Source organism: Manihot esculenta, chromosome 10, assembly GCF_001659605.2.
Source record: "Manihot esculenta cultivar AM560-2 chromosome 10, M.esculenta_v8, whole genome shotgun sequence".
NCBI lineage: Eukaryota > Viridiplantae > Streptophyta > Magnoliopsida > Malpighiales > Euphorbiaceae > Manihot > Manihot esculenta.
In genome coordinates, this window is record NC_035170.2 from 13,940,564 (window position 1) to 13,958,825 (window position 18,262).

Sequence of the window (18,262 nt, forward strand, 5' to 3'; positions counted from 1 at the left end):
AAGAAGTTAACCTAGGAATGTTACAAACACTCTGAAAAAGCCTCGGGAAAGCGACGATCCCCATCAAATTATTAGAGAAGCCTGATTACCACCAAAAATCAAAACTAACAGACTTAATAAAAGTGGTCCAGTTAGGTAAGGATCAAACGATATGATTTGGTACTGCTTGGTGAGATAAAGAATCATTTAATAGAACTACTAAAATGCAGAGTGACCAATTTTTCTTGGTCTCCATAAGATGTAACTGGAGCGGACCCGACTCTTATCACCCATAAGCTGTCTATTGATAAAATAATAAAATCGGTGCAACAAAAGAAAAAAGTTTATACTAGAGGCCGCAGCTGATTAAGGAGGAAATTAATAAGTTGTTAAGTGTAAAATTAATAAAAGAGGTTTAGTATCCTACATGGCTCGCCAATGTAGTACTGGTAAAGAAGGCCAACAGGAAATGAAGGATGTGCGTGGATTTTAATAAAGCATATCAAAAGGACCATTACCCACTCCCATCTATCAATAGGTTAGTAGACTCGATCTCGGATCATGCAGTTATTTTCTTTCTTGATGCCATTTTAGGTTACCACCAGATCATGATGGATACTGAAGATGCAGAAAAGACCATGTTCATTATCGTTGTAGGAGTTTTCTACTACAAAGTGATGCCATTTGGACTAAAGAATGCATGGGTGACTTATCAAAGTCTAGTGTCAGGCATCTTCAAGGACATGGTGGAGTCAACAGTCGAGGTGTACATAGATGATATGGTAGCAAAGAGTCGATCCTTAGAAGATCATCTAGATGATAAGGCAGATATAAAACTAAACCCTAAAAAATACACATTTGGGATAAAAGCTGGAAAGTTTTTAGGGTATATAGTATCAAAAAGAGGCATAGAACCAAACCCTAAAAAAAATTAGAGTCATCCAAAATATGGAGGCACCTAAAACCATTAATGAAATACATAAGTTGAATGGGCGAGTCATAGCTCTTGGCCGATTTATATCATGCTCGATCAGAAGGTGTCTCTCATTCTTTAAAGTCTTAAAAGATAAAAATAAGTTTGTTTAGGGGGAAGAGTGCATAGAAGCTTTTGAAAGTTTAAAAATATTTTCATCATCTTTCCCTTTGCTAAGCTAGCCCGTCGAAGGCGAGGTTTTATTTTTATACTTGTCTGTGACGCAGGAAATAGTAAATTCAGTACTCGTTCGCGAGAAAAAAGGGGAGCAAAACTGAACTATCCTCCTCTAAAAAAATTGGCATTGGCAGTTCTGATGTCTGCTACAAAGTTATGTTCATACTTAGAGTCACGCACCATAGAAGTTGGGATAGATTATCCTTTGCAAAAGATTTTACATAGGTCGGAGCTTTCAGAGCGGTTGTCCACCTGGACAGTAATACTGTCAGCCTTTGATATTAGGTATGTCCTAAGAAAGGTCATGAAAGCCTAAGCAGTAGCCGATTTTATTGTAGAAATGACTCCATTGTGAGACTTCAGAATTTCCTGAATCAACCATCAAGGAGTAGAAGGTTTGGACGGATAGAGCTTGCAGAGCTGGGGGTTCTAGAATTCGAATCCTCTTGCAAATTCGCGTCGCGATAAAGCTTCGCTGCGCGGTAAAACTCACTTTCAATGCTATCAATAATGTATGGCCCTAAAGATCATCAAGGGAATAGGTATATAGAAATCTTCTGTTTTTAGTAACTCATATTTGGTTATTAATCAGTGCTAGGGACAATTTAAAATTCGAGAACCAAACCTCGTCAAATATGAAGAAAAGGTTTGCTCCTTAATGAAGAGGATCAAAGACAGGTAGCGCAACTGTGAACTTCACTAGGTGGCTAGAGGTGATAATGAAGAGGCCGATTTTCTGGTCAAGATGATGGCAGTAGGTGAATAGCACTGAACTCAACCATTTCATTTTGAAGAGCTGCACACTCCTGCAACGGATGAGGAAGAGTCTTTTCCCATAGAGGAAGGAGAATCATGGATGACACCCGTGTATAAGTTTTTAACATAGGATGATTTGTCGGCAGATGAATTGATGGCTAAATAGGTAATAAGAAAATCCTCTAAGTATGCACTAATTGATGGTTGGTTGTACATGAGGTCCTTAACTCAACTATAGCTGCAATGCGTAACGGAAGAGGAGGGCCAGGAATCCTAAAGGACATTCATGAAGGTGATTACGGGAGCAATGAAAGAGCTCAGACGATTGCTCGAAAAGTATTCAGATAAGGATACTATTAGCCAACGATAATGCAAGATGCAAAGCAGCTTGTCCAGAAGTGTCAAAGATGTCAAGTACATGCGAGCATTTCAAGGACCCTGGGAGAGATGCAATCGGCAATTGGAAGCCCCTGACCTTTCTTTCCATGAGGGCTAGACATCCTTGGCACGTTCCTGAAGGCAGTCAAGTCAAGAAAATTCATAATTGTGGTAGTGAATCATTTCAGTCAGTAGGCTAAGGCTGAGTCAGTTCAGTCCATTACCACCCAATAAGTGATCTCTTTCATCAGTAAGAACATCTTCACTCGATTTGGAATCCTAAAGGTAGTAATCATTAACAATGAAACTCAGTTTACGAGTTTCAAGTTTAGAGATTTATGCAGGAAATGGGAGATTGACTTAAGGTTCAGTTTGGCCTAACACCCATAGACTAATGGAATGTCCGAGATTATAAACAGAACTATCTTATAAGGACTAAAGAAAAGACTAGATAAATCTAAGGGCAATTGGCTCGAGTATCTGTCAGGCCACACATCCTAGTGTGGAGCCCATTTTTTCAAGTTATTTATTTTATGGCCACAAAAAAGGCACTAGTTAGGCCAGTGACCATGTGTTATATTTTAAATCTTGTTTTAATCATTTTTTGGCAAAGGCAATGTTTACCAGGTTCTTTGGTTGGGTATCAACCCCTTAGCCAATTTTTTAAATGATTATTTAAGTCTCGATTGGATAAGGATCCCAGACGAGTCAGTACAGATAATGCAGAATATGTAAAAAATATATGTTCATTACAAAAGATTACATGGGAGGAGGGATATCTTCAGTTTCCTCCTCCTGAGCCTCCATTACATTTACATTCTCTACGTCTATTACATTTTCTGCAAAGACTCGGTTGATGTCTTCAATCCTCTCCTCCTCTTGCTCGTCTTCCTTTTCTAGGAAAATATCATCTATCCAAGAAAAGTTCTCAAAGGAAAACTGCTTCACCAACTCCTTTTTTACTGAGTCTTGGCCTTCGACGAACATCTCCCCTCCCCAGGCCACTGTTTCTTGAAGTTCTGCTTTTAGTTCATTGATCCTGGTAGAGGCAGCTCAAGCCCCCTCAGTTTGAGACTGTAGCTCCTAGACTTGGCGCTGAAGTATGGCCACTTGATCCTCGACACTGTTTGCCCGACTCTAAAGGACAAGCTTGGAAGTGTTGGCCTCATTCAGGTCCGCCTAGAGCTTGTATACCGACTTCAATGTCTCTTTCATGGTACCCTCCACTTCATCAACCCGAGCCTTCAACCTCGAGCACTCCTTTTGTAGGAGTTTTTTATCCATTTCTTGCACCCTGAACTCTCACCTCAGAGCCTTGTTGCTCTCCTTGGCTATGTAGGCACAAAGAGCTCTCTTCATGGTGGAGTGCATAATGTTGTCATAGAGGTCATCGATCTCAATCTCATTTAATCGGTGGTGATCCCTGGGCCTTAGAGCACTTTTGGCAATTAGAACAGACAGGCGGGGCTCCTCGAGAAGGAAAGTGAAATGAGTTAGAGCCAATGCCAGGTGCTGGATACCCCAAGGCCATTTGGCTCCAACATCAGCTTCTTCTTACAGAGCATCAGTTTGAGTAGGGGTTGTAGGAGGAATAACCCTTGTAAAAGACTCGAGCTGAATGGGAGTTGATTCTTCAATTGTAGGAGGGGGAGGAGGAAGAGGAAGCATGATGATCTCCTTGGTGTAATGAGCATGCTTAGGTGGAGGCATGGTCGCTCCAACAACAAACTTGCCTTTCTGGGCAGTACATGTCACTTCGGCGAATTTGTTTCTTGATTCGGTCATATCTATATAGAGCAAAAAGTGAGTAAGTAAGACAGTTTAAAGTATAAAAGAATTCAAAAAGAAAAATACCTCGCTTGCTAGCCAGGGAGGTGCTTTTCCCAAAGCTGGGAAGGTCAGATGAGTGAGGGCCTCGAGGCTGACTCGCCTAGAGATGGCTCTGCCAAGATAAAATGATGTTCCTCACCGCCTTGGTAATGTCCCTTTTTTTGGGACATGGCCATTGTCTGAAGAAAGTCCAAAATCTCTTCCTTACTACTCCATGGCCAGACCTCATCCTTTCTCAGTTCCACATACATATTCCAGCTAGTATGGATGGGACCAAAACCCCTGGACACCGTGTGACGGAGGATGAAAAACTTATTCTTCCATCGCTTTAGGGATGAGGGTATCCAGTCGAATAATGTTTGGTATTTTCTCCCACTAAAAAATCAGAACTCTTCGTTCTTTCGAGTACCCAGATGGTACAATTGAGAGAAGAAGGTCACGTTTGGCTCATTGTTGTTATTAAACAAACGAACCGAAAGGCTACCAAGATCCTTCAGCTATTGGGGTACAGCTGGGCGACTGACAGCTTGTGGAATTGAAGGAGTTCAGTAAAAAAGAGTCCATGGGGAATCAAAGACTTGGCTTTAGCTGCTCTTCATAGACCATGATGGTGTCCTCCGTAGGGATTTGGTCCTCCATATGAACGCTCGGAGATGGAGCGAAGACGCGGAAGATTTCTCGAGAGATTTGGTACTTTTAGTGAAGGCGATCTATATCCTTCTTTGTCAGTATGGAAAAGATGTTGCTGATCAGGTTGCCTTCACTTTCATACCCTCAGTGGAACGATAGGAGCTGGAGCGTAGATGGGGTCGTCAGAGGAGGAGCTTGAGACAGGACTTTCACCAGAAGAAAAAGAAGAAGAGGAAGTATTCCTACTCATTTTAAAAGGGATAGCAAATAGAAATTACCTTGAAAGCAAGGAAGTGTGAATGAAAAATGGGAGTGGCGAGTCTTTTCTAAAGCAAAGATGTTAATTTGTGAGCAAAAGTGATATTCGAAAGAGAAGAAGGGTTCTTATATGGCGGTTTCGATGGTAGACTTTAAATGTGACTCGAGGAATCAGGCAGTCATCATTGAAGAACTGGCGTAGGCAAAAGCAACGCAGGTGGGGGAGGCCGATCTAAATGTGCCACATGCCGGAGATCGTGAAGATAACTGTCACCTTCGAATTTAAAAAATCGAAGACTATGGAGGGAGCTCTAATATAATACAACAATCACCCAAAATAAATAATGAGCTATCACCATAAGACAAGATTATGTGGCAAAGGTCTCATAAATTGATACGCGTTCCTACATGTGGAAAAGAATATCCAGACATCGTAACACCCAGTTCTTCATCAAAACTCGTCCTCTCCTAAACAAGTCGAGTCTTCATATAAAGTTACTGTTAGCGGATATCATCCAGCAGATCTCCATTACGCCTATAATCACGGGATCCCTTAATAATTAGCTGATACTAACCAGATTTTCAGGAGATACTATAATTAACTCTATTTTTTTTACAATATAAAAAATCTAATCATCGCGGAAATAAAAATACACAATTCTTATACAATTACTCTTGAATTCTTAACAATTTCTTATACTCACCTTATTTTTCAGTTTACTGACTTGAACGTCAAAGTGATTGTCATAGGTACTAACCATTTCACTTTTTTTCTTACAGATTGACCAATCACAACACGATTCATTTCAACCACATGCAAAATCATCCACAATATTTAAATATTTAAATATATATTTTTAAAATATTACTATTAGTATATATTTCAAAAGTTAATAAAAAAATAATTAATCAAAATTTTATTTTAAAAAGTTTCTAATTGAAAGCGACTAATAAAAAATAAAATAATTACTCATATTTAAGTGCTAAATATTATTTCATCCATTTATATTATTATCGTTATTATTATTAGTATAGTTTTTTTTATGTGATGGAAATTAATAATTTATTTTAATACCTATTTTTTTTAGTTTCACGCTGAAAGTAGTGTAATAAATTATATTAATTAATTAATTCAAAAAATATTTGCTATTTAATGAGTGAAAACATATAAAGTAAGATGGGTATAATGTGAAATGCTTATATGATATAACAAATAAATAAGAGCAAGATGTTTATGTAAAAGTAATTATTTTTTTTATAATTAAAAATTATTAATTAATTATTATATTTTTAAAATTTATTTTAATAATTTATTTATTTTACTTTTATTAGTTTATAATACCATATAAACAGTAAAAGTTTACGTAATATTAGTTCCATCATATAATTTCTCTCATAGACCCATTGGACTTTAATACGACCATGGCCATCACGGCCCAGAGCATCCCAATTTTAAAAAGGGTAACAAAAAAAAAAAAAAAAAAGCTACACCGCAAGCGCACAATAGCGGGAACTGAATCCTTCCTCAGCAGACGGTGGCCCAGATTTAAAGGCTCATACTCTCGGTGTCAACCGCCTTTTTTTTCTTCCTCTCTGCCTTTTTTGTTCTCTCTTTTCCCCTTCTTCTCTTCTCTTCTCCTCCGTCGCACAATTCTATCTGCAAAACATTCCTCCGCCTTACTTATGATACGAGAGTCTTCTTGAGCAGAAGCTAAGGTCAGTTCTCTACAGCCATTTCCCTTTTTTGTTTTTCATCTGCTTGATTTTTGTAAACATTTATCTCTCGAGAAAACTATGGGAAGGAAAAGGAAAAGGAAAAGGGAAAAACAATCTCTAATTTTTTGTTTGTGGAGCAGGAAAATGTTAATCTCATGCGTTTGTTCGAGTTTCAGAGAATTTGTTTCTTCTTTTACTTGTTCATATTCTTGAAAATTTATCTATGCTTGTGTTTGGTTCGCTAAAGGGGCCTGAGAAAAATGGAAGTGAAGATATTGTTTTTTTTTGTTCTACCTGAAATTCTTTGCTTAAGTTAGTTGTTGGTTTTTGCTGTAGCGTCTGCTTAGTAAAGTTATGCGGTAATATAGAATCCAGGGGTACATTGTTAAGGTTCCAATGTTTATATTTATAATCAGCCAAAGGTTAGATGTTATATTTATATATGTGTGTTAGACACATTTTTTCATCAACCCTAAGTTTTACAATATATTTTGTGTAAAGCCTTGTGTAGCCAATGAGACAACTACTTGGTTGGACTAATTTTGCCCATATGGTGCAAAAATCCATTGGTACCTTTTTAATCCTCGTTTGCTCAAGCATATATTAAAAAATATGTATGTAGCTATTTTCATTTCTTTCTTTCATACTTGGACATTGTCTATCAATATTAATATTTCTTTTAACAGGGATGTTTTTGTGTTTTAACCACCATAACTTCCATCACATTCTGGTGCCTCTCTTATTCCTCTCAAGACTCCCTACACAATAATGTGAAGAAAATTTCGGGGTTGCAAGAGAACCTAAAGCCAAATAAATCTCACCCTCTTAAAATGTGTCTAAACAACCCATTATGTTGGTGCTACATCTGAATTGCTTACCTTGGTAAAATTTTGGTTGGATGAGAACACATTGTATTGGATTCTAGGCGCAAGGGTGTAGAAAGGTGCACCTTTATTTCCACCTTCGGCAAGTACTTCCATTACCAAAGAGAAAACTCTTTGACTTGACATGTGCAAATATACTAGAATCTAATGTTGATGATTAAGAGGTTTTCAGACTTAGCATCACTAGTGATAACTAGTCACTTTTAATCTCTCTCCTGATATGCTGTTTTTAATATTCTCTTATCATCTTTTTCATCATAACCGCTATTAGGTTTCTTTGTTATCTAAAAGTGCTTTTATTGAATTTTATTATTTATGCCTCACTTCATTTAGGCACACGCCTGCTCCCTGCGCTTGGGCCTCGGACCTCTTTGTGCCTTAATGCACCTTGAGCCTTTAACAACTATGCTTTAGCAGTCATTATTTGTGCAACTTTTATCTGTCTATGCATTGCTTAATTGGCTTGGCCTGTTGACATTTGATATAGCAATCTCTTACTCTTTCTCAAGCATCGCCATCATGTTTCCTCTAGCTAAAGAAATAGCAATCTGAATGTTTAGTGTATGTTGCAGGTGCATGGAGAGTTGATGTCGCAACAGCAGACTAGTTGAATCAAGTGAGACTTGTTCCTTTGACAGTATTTTTGAGAAAAACATTATAGACAAGGCTGGATTTTGAATTGTATATTCTAATTATTTTGTATAAAAATACCAGTTGTGTTATTGATGGCTTGATGCTGTGATATATGTTAATTACTAGTTATAATAGCCATAAAGAAAGGTTTTGCCAATATCAAATAAAAAAAAGATTGAGGTAAACTCATTGTAGTGTTGCCATTAGCCTTTATGTTCAAGGCCAAGCACATGGGCATTTCTCCATCACTAGTTAGTTGTCAAACAAAAAGTTACGCATGCCCTAAACATAGCAGACCAGAAGAAATGTCTGATGCTGAATGTGAATGTAGTGAAATATCAGAACAGAAACTTTGGACTATGTCAGAAACTGTACAAACTGAACCCGGTGATACTAGTACTGCAGTTCCCCAACTCCTTGCTAGCAAAGAATTGCAACAATATTCTGAAGATGCAACAACATTTACTCTTGCTGAAAAATTGGAGCCACAACCTGAAGATGCATGCAAGAGTAGTTTGACTGTTAAAAATTTAGGCCCTAAACTTACAGTGATAGATCAGAAACTTGAGTTTGGTTCAGAGGATACATGTAGTGGACCATCAAAAGAATATTATTTACTTGGCTCTGGACTCATACAAGATGATAATGAACCATCAACCTTCACTATTGATGAAACCTCACAACCGTTGTCTGCAGATGCAGCCAAGAATTCTCTCACTGAAGATTTGAAGCTACCATGTCAAGATGCTAGCAAAAGTAGCCAAATAGGTGAAAGTCCATGCCCTCAGCAATCCATGTCTGGAAGGACACTTGAGTTTTCTTCTGATATTGTTTTTTGTGAACCATCGTTAGAAAGAACAAAGGATTGCTGTGACAGTGTAAAAGGTGAATTGGTGGAAATCAGCATGACATTATCTAGCTGTACTGCTACTGGGCATTTGGAGTCACCTCCTGTTCTTTTGAGCAAGAGTTCTCCTAGTAAGTATTTAGGCCCGGCCTCTGACAATTTAGTTGACATTCCTGCTGCTGAAAAACTACCACCACCTCACGATGAAGTGGATAAACACTGGAATCTTGAACAATCAGAAACACTATCTAAAGGTGCAGTAAGCAATTCTAGTTGGGTGGGCCAGAGGGTTAAAACAGCTGCAAAACCATCAAGAAAAAATTATATATTAAGATCTTTGGTAGGAAGTGGTAGAGTTCTGCGGTCAAGATCACAAGAAAAGTCTAAAGCTCCTGATTTGAGTGCAAAATTGGCTAATATTAGCTCCAAAATAGAGAAAACAAGGAAAAATAAGAAAAAGAGACAAGGAAAGATAATTGAGTCTGATGAATATTCAAGAATCAGGAAACGTTTGAGATATTTGTTGACTCGGATGAGCTATGAACAAACCCTTATCACAGCTTATTGTGCAGAAGGCTGGAAAGGACTAAGGTGTGTACTTTCTCAAATTTTCGATTTTTAAGTTCATTATTTCTTTCCTATATATATATATATATATATATATATATATATATATATATATATATATCAAGATAACTTTTCGTTTCATTTGTTTGAATGTTTCTAGTGTAAAATTCAATAAAAATATTCATTAGTGGCTTGTTTTACATTTCCATGTTATCCAATATGACTGTTCTAATTGCTTTGTAATTGCCTTGCTCATTGTCCTACTTGATAAGTAAATAACCATATTTAGGGAAGAAGAAGAAAATCATTGAAATGAGATTAGATCAGATGCAAAGATTCATATATAATTTGGATCTGACGTGATGAACCAAATTTCTTCCACCATGTAATTTTTTTAATAGTATGGTTTCAGCTTAGTTTAATTTTGCTACCAATCCTCACTCATCCTTTTAAATTCTGTTTGCACTGTAAATTAATACTCACTATGGTGCAACTTTTACCATATTAATGAGTTGTGGGCAAATTGGAAAGTAGCTGAAGCCTCCAATGCAAACTTGCAAGTGTTTTGTAGAAAATAACTTGGTGAAAAAAAGGTTTATTCTGTCATTTGTTTGTAAAGTGCAACACTAAAAATCTGTTAGAAATTATTTCTGGCATTTGGAATGATTGAAAATAAATAAATAAATAAAGAAAAAGAAATAAGAGGGGGAAAAATAAATAAGAGGGCTTGTTTACTTGTCGAAAACTGGGGAAGTATTTTGGGAAGTTCTCTAAGGAAATTGAAAAATAGAGTTTCATGTTTACATATACCAGTTTCGCAAATGGGAGAACTAGAAATTAGCTTTCGTTTCTTAAATAATAATAATAATAATAGCAACAACTTCAAGCTCTTTCCACTGTTGTCCTTCATGGCAAAAAGTTATTTTCTGACTATTTTCTATAACTGAAGTTATACTACAACTTTTATTTCACTAAATTTGAATAATTATGTAGAAGAATATTTATTTACAATAACAAAATAATTGTATTATTATAAAATAGAAAACACATATTAAAATAATTTTAAAAGTAAAATAAGTTTCTAACTATACTGTATATTTTTTAAATTATGGCAGATGGCTTTTTTTGAAAAAATAAATTAGAAAACTGTTGTATATTATTGATATTTGGACGCGTTTTCTATGTTTATCCTTTTTCCATGGAAAATGAAAAACTGTGACCTGATTTCCACAAGTAAACAAGCTCTAATTTCTTTCAATAGGTAATAGATATAAACTCTTCTTTTTAAAAAATTTGTTGTTCAATCTGTAGGAAAAAAAAAAGAAGGCAAAAAAAAAAAAATGGTTAGTGTAGTTGTAATAGTTAGTAGACTAATAGGCATGTGTTCATATGGTTCCTTTTATGGGTTTCTTCCGTTCTAATGAGTAGTTTCAAAATTTGGACAATGTTTCAAAAGGCGAAGTACATTTCAAGGATGGGTCAGTTTTCCCTTTGATTTAAGAAATTATTTTCTTTTTTTGCATGCCTCAAATTCCAAAATACAAAACGTATTCTCCAGAAATGTTTCATGTGAAACAAATGGAGCCTCCACTAATCTTTCACTAATTGAATTTAGTTTTTCTGCCTGATGATTGCACTGTACATCAACTTATTGCTGCTCTGGAATATTTGTTAATGCTTGAAAGGCAGCTTAGAGGATAAGATTTTGATATTAATCAATTCCAACAATCAAGGGTCAATTAATCTTCCACAATCAATTTTGGGCTGTTGCTTTCACTCTCCTTGCTCAGTATAAAAGCCAATCAAAATATTGAATTCATCAAATGAGCCGTTTGCAAAGTGATTTTCTTGAGACCTCAAGTAAGTCACCATATAGATCTCTAGTTTCTGCAGATACTGCTTGTGTCCAGTGGACAAACTTGGCATGGCATACAATTTGGAGTTAGGAATTCTTATAAATTTCCTTCATGGGGTTCAGTTAATGAGATCATGACACTAGCCTTTTGAATTAAGTCCATGGATGGCACATCATAATAGTTGAGCCTAGGGATGCATAAAAAAAAAACAGTTGAGATGTCATCATGTTAGGACAAGGTTAGCACTAATAAACTTGTCTGCTTGTTATTCTTGAGTATCAACTTTAATTGTTACCCCCACCACCAGTTTCCTAATTTCTTTTTTCACATGAGCTGTACCGTTCGTCCAAAATATCTTTTTATGAGCTGTAGTATGGTATACTTGGAAAGGAAAGTTTCAACTGAATCTAGTTTCGCCTTGTCTGGGTTGTTCATCTTCTTCCTCTTCTCATGTGTGTGTATCTGTCCATTGTATGCGTGATGGTCATTTCCTACTGGACAGCTTATGTCTAATGCTGCATTGTTCATTTTCATAATTTTGCAGCCTAGAAAAGCTAAAGCCAGAGAAGGAACTGATAAGAGCCACCTCTGAAGTTTCTCGATGTAAATTGAAAATAAGAGATTTATTTCAACGTATTGATTCACTGTGTACTGAAGGAAAGCTCCCAGAATCGTTATTTGATTCCGAAGGACAGATTAGCAGTGAGGATGTAGGAGAATCTGTTATCCTTATTGTTATTATTTTCTCATTGATACTCTTGACAGACTCCTATTTGCACTAATTTCTACTTTTTTGGTTGGGCTTCTTCTTCTTTCTTCTTTTCTTCAGCTTCTTCTCTCTCTCTCTCTAAGATAATGGATCTCAATAGGAAATAGTGATGCTTACACAAGAAAATATTTTATTTGCAGATATTCTGTGCAAACTGTGGTTCCAAAGACGTGACTTCTGATAACGATATTATACTATGCGATGGTAGATGTGACAGGGGGTTCCATCAGTTCTGTTTAGTACCACCATTGTCAAAAGAAGACAGTAAATCCTATCCGCCTGCCTGATAGAAATAAATTTAATAATGTTCCTGAGGTATCTACTTATCAGCTATGTTTTCTTGACCCTTTTGTTTTCCTCTGATGTCATACAGTTCCTCCTGATGATGAAGGTTGGTTATGCCCTGGATGTGATTGCAAAGTTGATTGCATTGAGTTGCTTAATGAGACTCAAGGAACAAATATTTCTATCAGTGATAGCTGGGAGGTATGACGTAGTCCCCTGTCCTGGTTCATTTGTTACTTACAAACTCATTGATATTCTCATTCTATCAAAGCTCGCATCTCATGTGCAGAAGGTTTTCCCTGAGGCTGCAGCAGCTGGGCAAAATCCAGATCAGAATGTTGGACTTCCTTCAGATGATTCTGATGATAATGATTATGACCCGGATGAGCCAGAAATTGATGAGGAGAGTCCAGGCAATGAATCAAGCTCTGATGAATCTGATTTCATTTCTGCATCTGATGAGTTGGAGGCTCCACCAGTTGATGAGCAACATTTGGGCCTTCCCTCTGATGATTCAGAGGATGATGACTATAATCCTGATGCTCCAGATCTTGATGAGAAGTTGGAGGAGAGTTCAAGTTCTCATTTTACATCTGACTCTGAGGATCTTGCTGCTACATTTGATGGTAAAGAGTTGTCTAGAGAAGATGAAAACCGTGTGTATATTGGACCTCAAGGAGATACTGCAAGAGAAGGATCTAAACATGGTGGAAACAAAAAGCAACCTTTACGTAGTGAGCTGTTATCCATATTAGAGGCAAGTAACCAAGATGGGTCTGTGCCCATTTCTGGGAAAAGAAATATGGAGAGATTAGACTACCAAAGAGTGTACAATGTAAGTTTTCTTTCATCCTATATATTGATCAAGGTTCTCTTCTTTGGTCATGTTCCACCTTTTTTCTTAACATGAACATTTTTTTTGCTAACATGAACAATTTACTTTTCTGTGAAAAATGGTGGTTCATTTGCTTATTGTTGAAAAGTGTGGAAATGTAGTGTTCAGCTTAAACAAGAGCTATTTTTTTTCTGCTCCTCTCGCTCTCTCTCTCTCTCTCTCTCATGGCATTAGAGTTGTTATTAGAGCCAACCTTTTTACTCTTATGTAATGTGTTTACACAGAATATTTTAAAATTTTTGTACAAAAAATAATGACTGCTAAAGATTCACTAGCAATTCGCTAGTCAATGTGGTGCATTTTACATGTATTATGAATTGTTTTACACTGCGGAGGACATTATCGTTACGTTTGGTCCTATTTTTAGTGTCCTATCAGGGAAGACAGATTTTCTGTTAGATTCTGGCTATAAAAATATCTCATGTCTGTAATTGATAAAAGAAAGAGGGATTCTGTTAAGCTCTTTGCTTAGATTTAAATTAAAAAAAAATTGCAGTATTATATTTCATTTGAAATTCTCAGCCACCCTTTTGCACTTGGAGAAAGATGTATCGTTTTATATGTAGTATAATGTTTTCTTGCAATGACCTTTTAATCCTAACATGTTCAAGACAATATCCTTTGTGCATTCTAATGTTCTTTTATTCTATGTAGTTAACTTAATGTTTGTGTCCCTATTTGTGAAGGAAACGTACGGAAATATTTCATCTAACTCGAGTGATGATGAAGATTTCACTGATACTGTTGGACCAAAGAAGAGGAGGGAAAGTACTGAGGTTTCTCCAGCAACAATGAATGGAGATGCTTCTGTGACCAAGATTGGAAAGCAAGACCTAAAAGAGACGGAACATAATCCTAAGAGAAGTTGTCAACAGTCTAACTTTGAAAATACAAGTATATCACCGGCTAAAGCACATAAAGGCTCTTCTCCTTCCAGGTCTTACGGTAAAACAGTTAGGCCATCAGAGTATAGAAGACTTGGGGAAGCTGCAACTCAGGTACTTTCTTGTCATTCTAGCTCCTGAATTTGTTTGTTATGTCAAGTAAATAATTAATATCCATTAAATAAAGAATGAAAGATTTATGGTTTCCATGTCACTATGCCTCTTCAAGTAATCTAGGAAATTTCATCCACCAAATTGCAGTCTCATCCTTGTTTCATAAAAGATTCTCTTTCCTAAGGTGAAAAAAAAAAAGTAATGGTGGCTATGCTCTTTTTTTTTTTTTTTTTTTTTTTTTTTTTTCTTGATAACGCACCATAGTTTATAATTTATTAAATATGGATGGTCTAATTTATATGTTATGAAGGAAAATATAAATAAATTATAAAAAAAAATCTCTATTTTATTAATTCTCAAATCAATTGTCAATCATAAAAAGGTCTACCAAATTACCTAGAGGAAATAGGTATTTAGAGTGGAGTTCCTACCTAATCCTGCTAAAATTGGCATTTGGAATTCTAAACAAGAAAAATACCAAGCAAATTCTAATTAAGAATTTCATATCAACTCAACTTCTGAAATAAAATAAAATAAAATTCTATTTTCTAAATCGTAATGAAATTATAAATAATATAAACTTCCAGATTAATAGAAACCTAGAACCCTTAATTTACGGTGAAAAATTAGATCATAATGATATTACGAATGTAATTTTCTTGACTTCATATGATCAAATAGAACAATTCATTAGATGGATGTGGCCTTTAAATAGATATAGGCCAGTTGGACATAGACCAAATGTTTGTGGTAGTTTGCCATTGTATTTGAACGTTCTAATTTTGGACCGTGTATATCAACCTTTGAGTTGGATGCAATTGCAGCCCGCAAAATTGATTTTGGAAAGTTTAGATTTTATCTACTACTTGTACAATTACGATAACTAAACACTCTAAATTTTAAATTTTATTACCCAAATCCATAGGAATGAGTTAAATGAGTTGGTTTTTGTTCTCCATAATTTTTTAAAACAATCAATTAGCTTAATTACCAAAGTACAAAATCTCTTTCAAGGCGTTTGATTACCATAATTACAAGTTTAGAGCATTTGATTGTTATGATTGTAAGTTTAATGGACAAAATTTAAATTTCTCTTAAATCATTTTCTTTTGGGTTATGCGTTCCAAAACAGAAATGTTTGTAATATAACTGCAAATTACTACAATTGTTTTGACTCTAAGATCTAATTGCCAATAAGCAAATTATACTAGTGTTGTACCAGACGGGCCAGAACTAACCATCAGGAAATGGTGTTTCCCATTTGGACCATCCATTTGAATCTGAATATTAATAAAATATTTTAGTTGAATCTTAATTTGCCTGGATTGTGCCTACAGACTCTATTCCATAGTTGCCTCCTTATTAGTCCATATTGAGGATGTTGTTTGGCTCCTCTCTTGGTTCATATCCAGTTTGTTCTTGTAAGGTTGAATTGTTTTCTCATAGTAAATTGCTTACAAAGCAATTTTACAATTTAGATATTTCCCCAGCACAAAAGCGGATAATTTTATTCGTTTTTCCTATTAATATGATTTTTTCTTAGTCCTTTGCCTAAAAACTTCACAATAAACCGCATTATTGGTGAAACAATTACATTTTGAGATCTTCTTAAGATGATTTGTTGAGATTCCTTGTACAAAATGATTCTAATTTTACTTTTAACCTATGCAAATTGCAAACTATCTATTTTGTGAAATCTTATTTTATTGGCAAAGAGAACTATTATTTACTTTGTAAACTTGGAAAAAAGAACCTGACATTTGAACTTGATTAGCAACTGTTCCTTCCAGATAAGAACATCAGAATGTTATAATTGCGAAAATTAAAATTTTCTGATATCATGAGTTGAGCCTCACTCGTTGTTGTAGCATGGATAGTGTTGAAAAATAAAAACTATCATATCATGCGGTTCTTTTGTGTTAAAGATATGCTTCATGTGCTTGCGATGTAGATAAGTTAATGGCGATTTTGCTTTGCAGGGACTTCACAAATCTTTTAGGGAAAATCAATATCCTAACCGTACTGCAAAAGAAAGTCTGGCCAAAGAACTAGGGATTACATTCAAGCAGGTCATACATTCACTTGTTGCTAACTGTGAATTCATGTTGTTCTTGAGTTCTTAAACTAACCCTTTTCTTTTTCTTCTCTTTTAGTGAACAAAGTTTCATTTTCTTTTATTGTTGCTTATTATTATTTTGCAGGTGAATAAGTGGTTTGAGAATGCTCGATGGAGCTTCAACCACTCATCATCTATGGATGCACTGGTCAGAAAATCTTCAGAAAAGATATCTCCAGTTCCTAAAACAAATTCTAAGCCACATGCACAAGGGCCTGAAACTGTTGATAGAGATGCTACTTGCAATAGATCTCGAAGTGGGGAATCACCCGCGGTCGATGATGGTAGCCAGGAAGGCAGCAAACAAAATTCTAAAACCCAAAAATCTAGGAAGAGAAAGCATACATGAGATCAGACATTTTCAGGAACAGATTCTATAGCTGAGGAAACAATAAAGCTTCCATCTAACTTGCCATCAGTTCAAGAAACACGAGCAAGTGGCAAAATGACGAGAAGTAAATCTGTTGCTTGAAGATTTTTCTTCTTTACATCCTCCTACTGGATGATAAGAGATCATATTCTACTGGGGGAAGCAAGGTTTATGAAGAATTTCTGCCGTTGGCGTTCTGACGGATCAGCTTCTGCCAAGAAAGTGATTAAATGGGTGAAATTGTTTCTTGTAATTTGATAAGAGGGATCAGCTTCTGCCTATAAAGTGATCCTATGGATGACATGAGAGAGGGACTTGGGGCAGCCACGGAGCACTGTTGTTATGGATAATAGATAAGTGAAATTCATAATAAATAAATTTTAGGAAAAATATAAAAAAATATTTTGTAGTTTTATTGGATTTTCACTTCAGGTGATTTAATTCAGGGGATGTAACTCATTTTTGTGTTTTAAACAACTTCTAAATTTCATGCTAATATGGAGCTTATATTATAAAATATTAATTTAACATAAAATTAAATTATAAATTTTAAAATAAATTATATATTCAAAATGAAAAATTGATGGAATAGTATAAGATTTTTTTTTATATTTTTTTCTAGATTTTATTTATTTAGTAGTTTTTTTAAAAAAATTATTTATTATTTTATTTTAAATTTAATAATTATTTATATTAAACTTCTAATCAAGTATTAGAACCACCGTTATAAAAGGGTTTATAAGTAGATTTATTTTAAGAATTATGAGTTTGAAACTTTTTTTGTTTTTGAGTCTTGAAGGGTTAAAGAGTTACATTTAATATTACTCAATAAAATAAGTAAATTTATTTTTAAAATTATGAGTTTGAGACTTTCTCTTTTAACGGCTCTATCTAATGAGTTTTTTTCTATCAATTATTCATGATTTTCAGAAATTTTTAATTTTTAAAATGAGGATATTAAATATGGAGCTGTTTTTAAGAGATTGTTACTTTTAGCCACTTTATTTAATATTATTTTTTATGAGTTTAATTAAATAAAAATTTAATGAATTTAAATAAATTAAATTAATAATGAAATTCAGTTCTAGCTAGTTTATTGAAAGAAACTTGATAAGTGTATATTTTGTTTCTTGTAATTTTATGCTGGTTTTTCTATGTGTATTTATTGTTTAATGAATACTTTAGTTCCTTAAATATAATTTCTATGTTGGTTTCTCTTGAATGTAAATGTTTTGTCTGAAATTAGGTGGTAATTAGATAGTTTTCATAGGGTGCTAAATTTATATTTCTTTTTTTTTTTTTTTGTCTAAAGGCTAATTTTATTTTATTTTTTGAACAATTGGTT

The 18,262-nt window shown here is 34.9% G+C and overlaps 1 protein-coding gene across 1 annotated transcript; it reads left to right on the forward strand.

The window, feature by feature from the left end:
* The first annotated feature begins 6,475 nt into the window (after nt 1-6,475).
* LOC110624070 (homeobox protein HAT3.1) lies at nt 6,476-17,414 on the forward strand. The gene is made up of 9 exons (XM_021769144.2): nt 6,476-6,697; nt 8,154-9,652; nt 12,029-12,194; nt 12,394-12,517; nt 12,627-12,739; nt 12,828-13,373; nt 14,120-14,431; nt 16,411-16,500; nt 16,633-17,414. The coding sequence occupies exons 2-9, from the start codon at nt 8,427-8,429 to the stop codon at nt 16,894-16,896; spliced, it is 2,841 nt and encodes a 946-aa protein (XP_021624836.1). The 5' UTR covers nt 6,476-6,697; nt 8,154-8,426; the 3' UTR covers nt 16,897-17,414.
* Nucleotides 17,415-18,262: the final 848 nt, after the last annotated feature.

What these genes read in the sequence shown, in the direction of transcription:
- LOC110624070 (XM_021769144.2), top strand. Translation starts at nt 8,427, where the DNA reads ATGTTCAAGGCCAAGCACATGGGCATTTCTCCATCACTAGTTAGTTGT. An exon ending in CTATCAGTGATAGCTGGGAG is followed by an intron (nt 12,740 to 12,827) that starts GTATGACGTAGT and finishes TCTCATGTGCAG; the next exon opens with AAGGTTTTCCCTGAGGCTGC. An exon ending in ACTACCAAAGAGTGTACAAT is followed by an intron (nt 13,374 to 14,119) that starts GTAAGTTTTCTT and finishes CTATTTGTGAAG; the next exon opens with GAAACGTACGGAAATATTTC.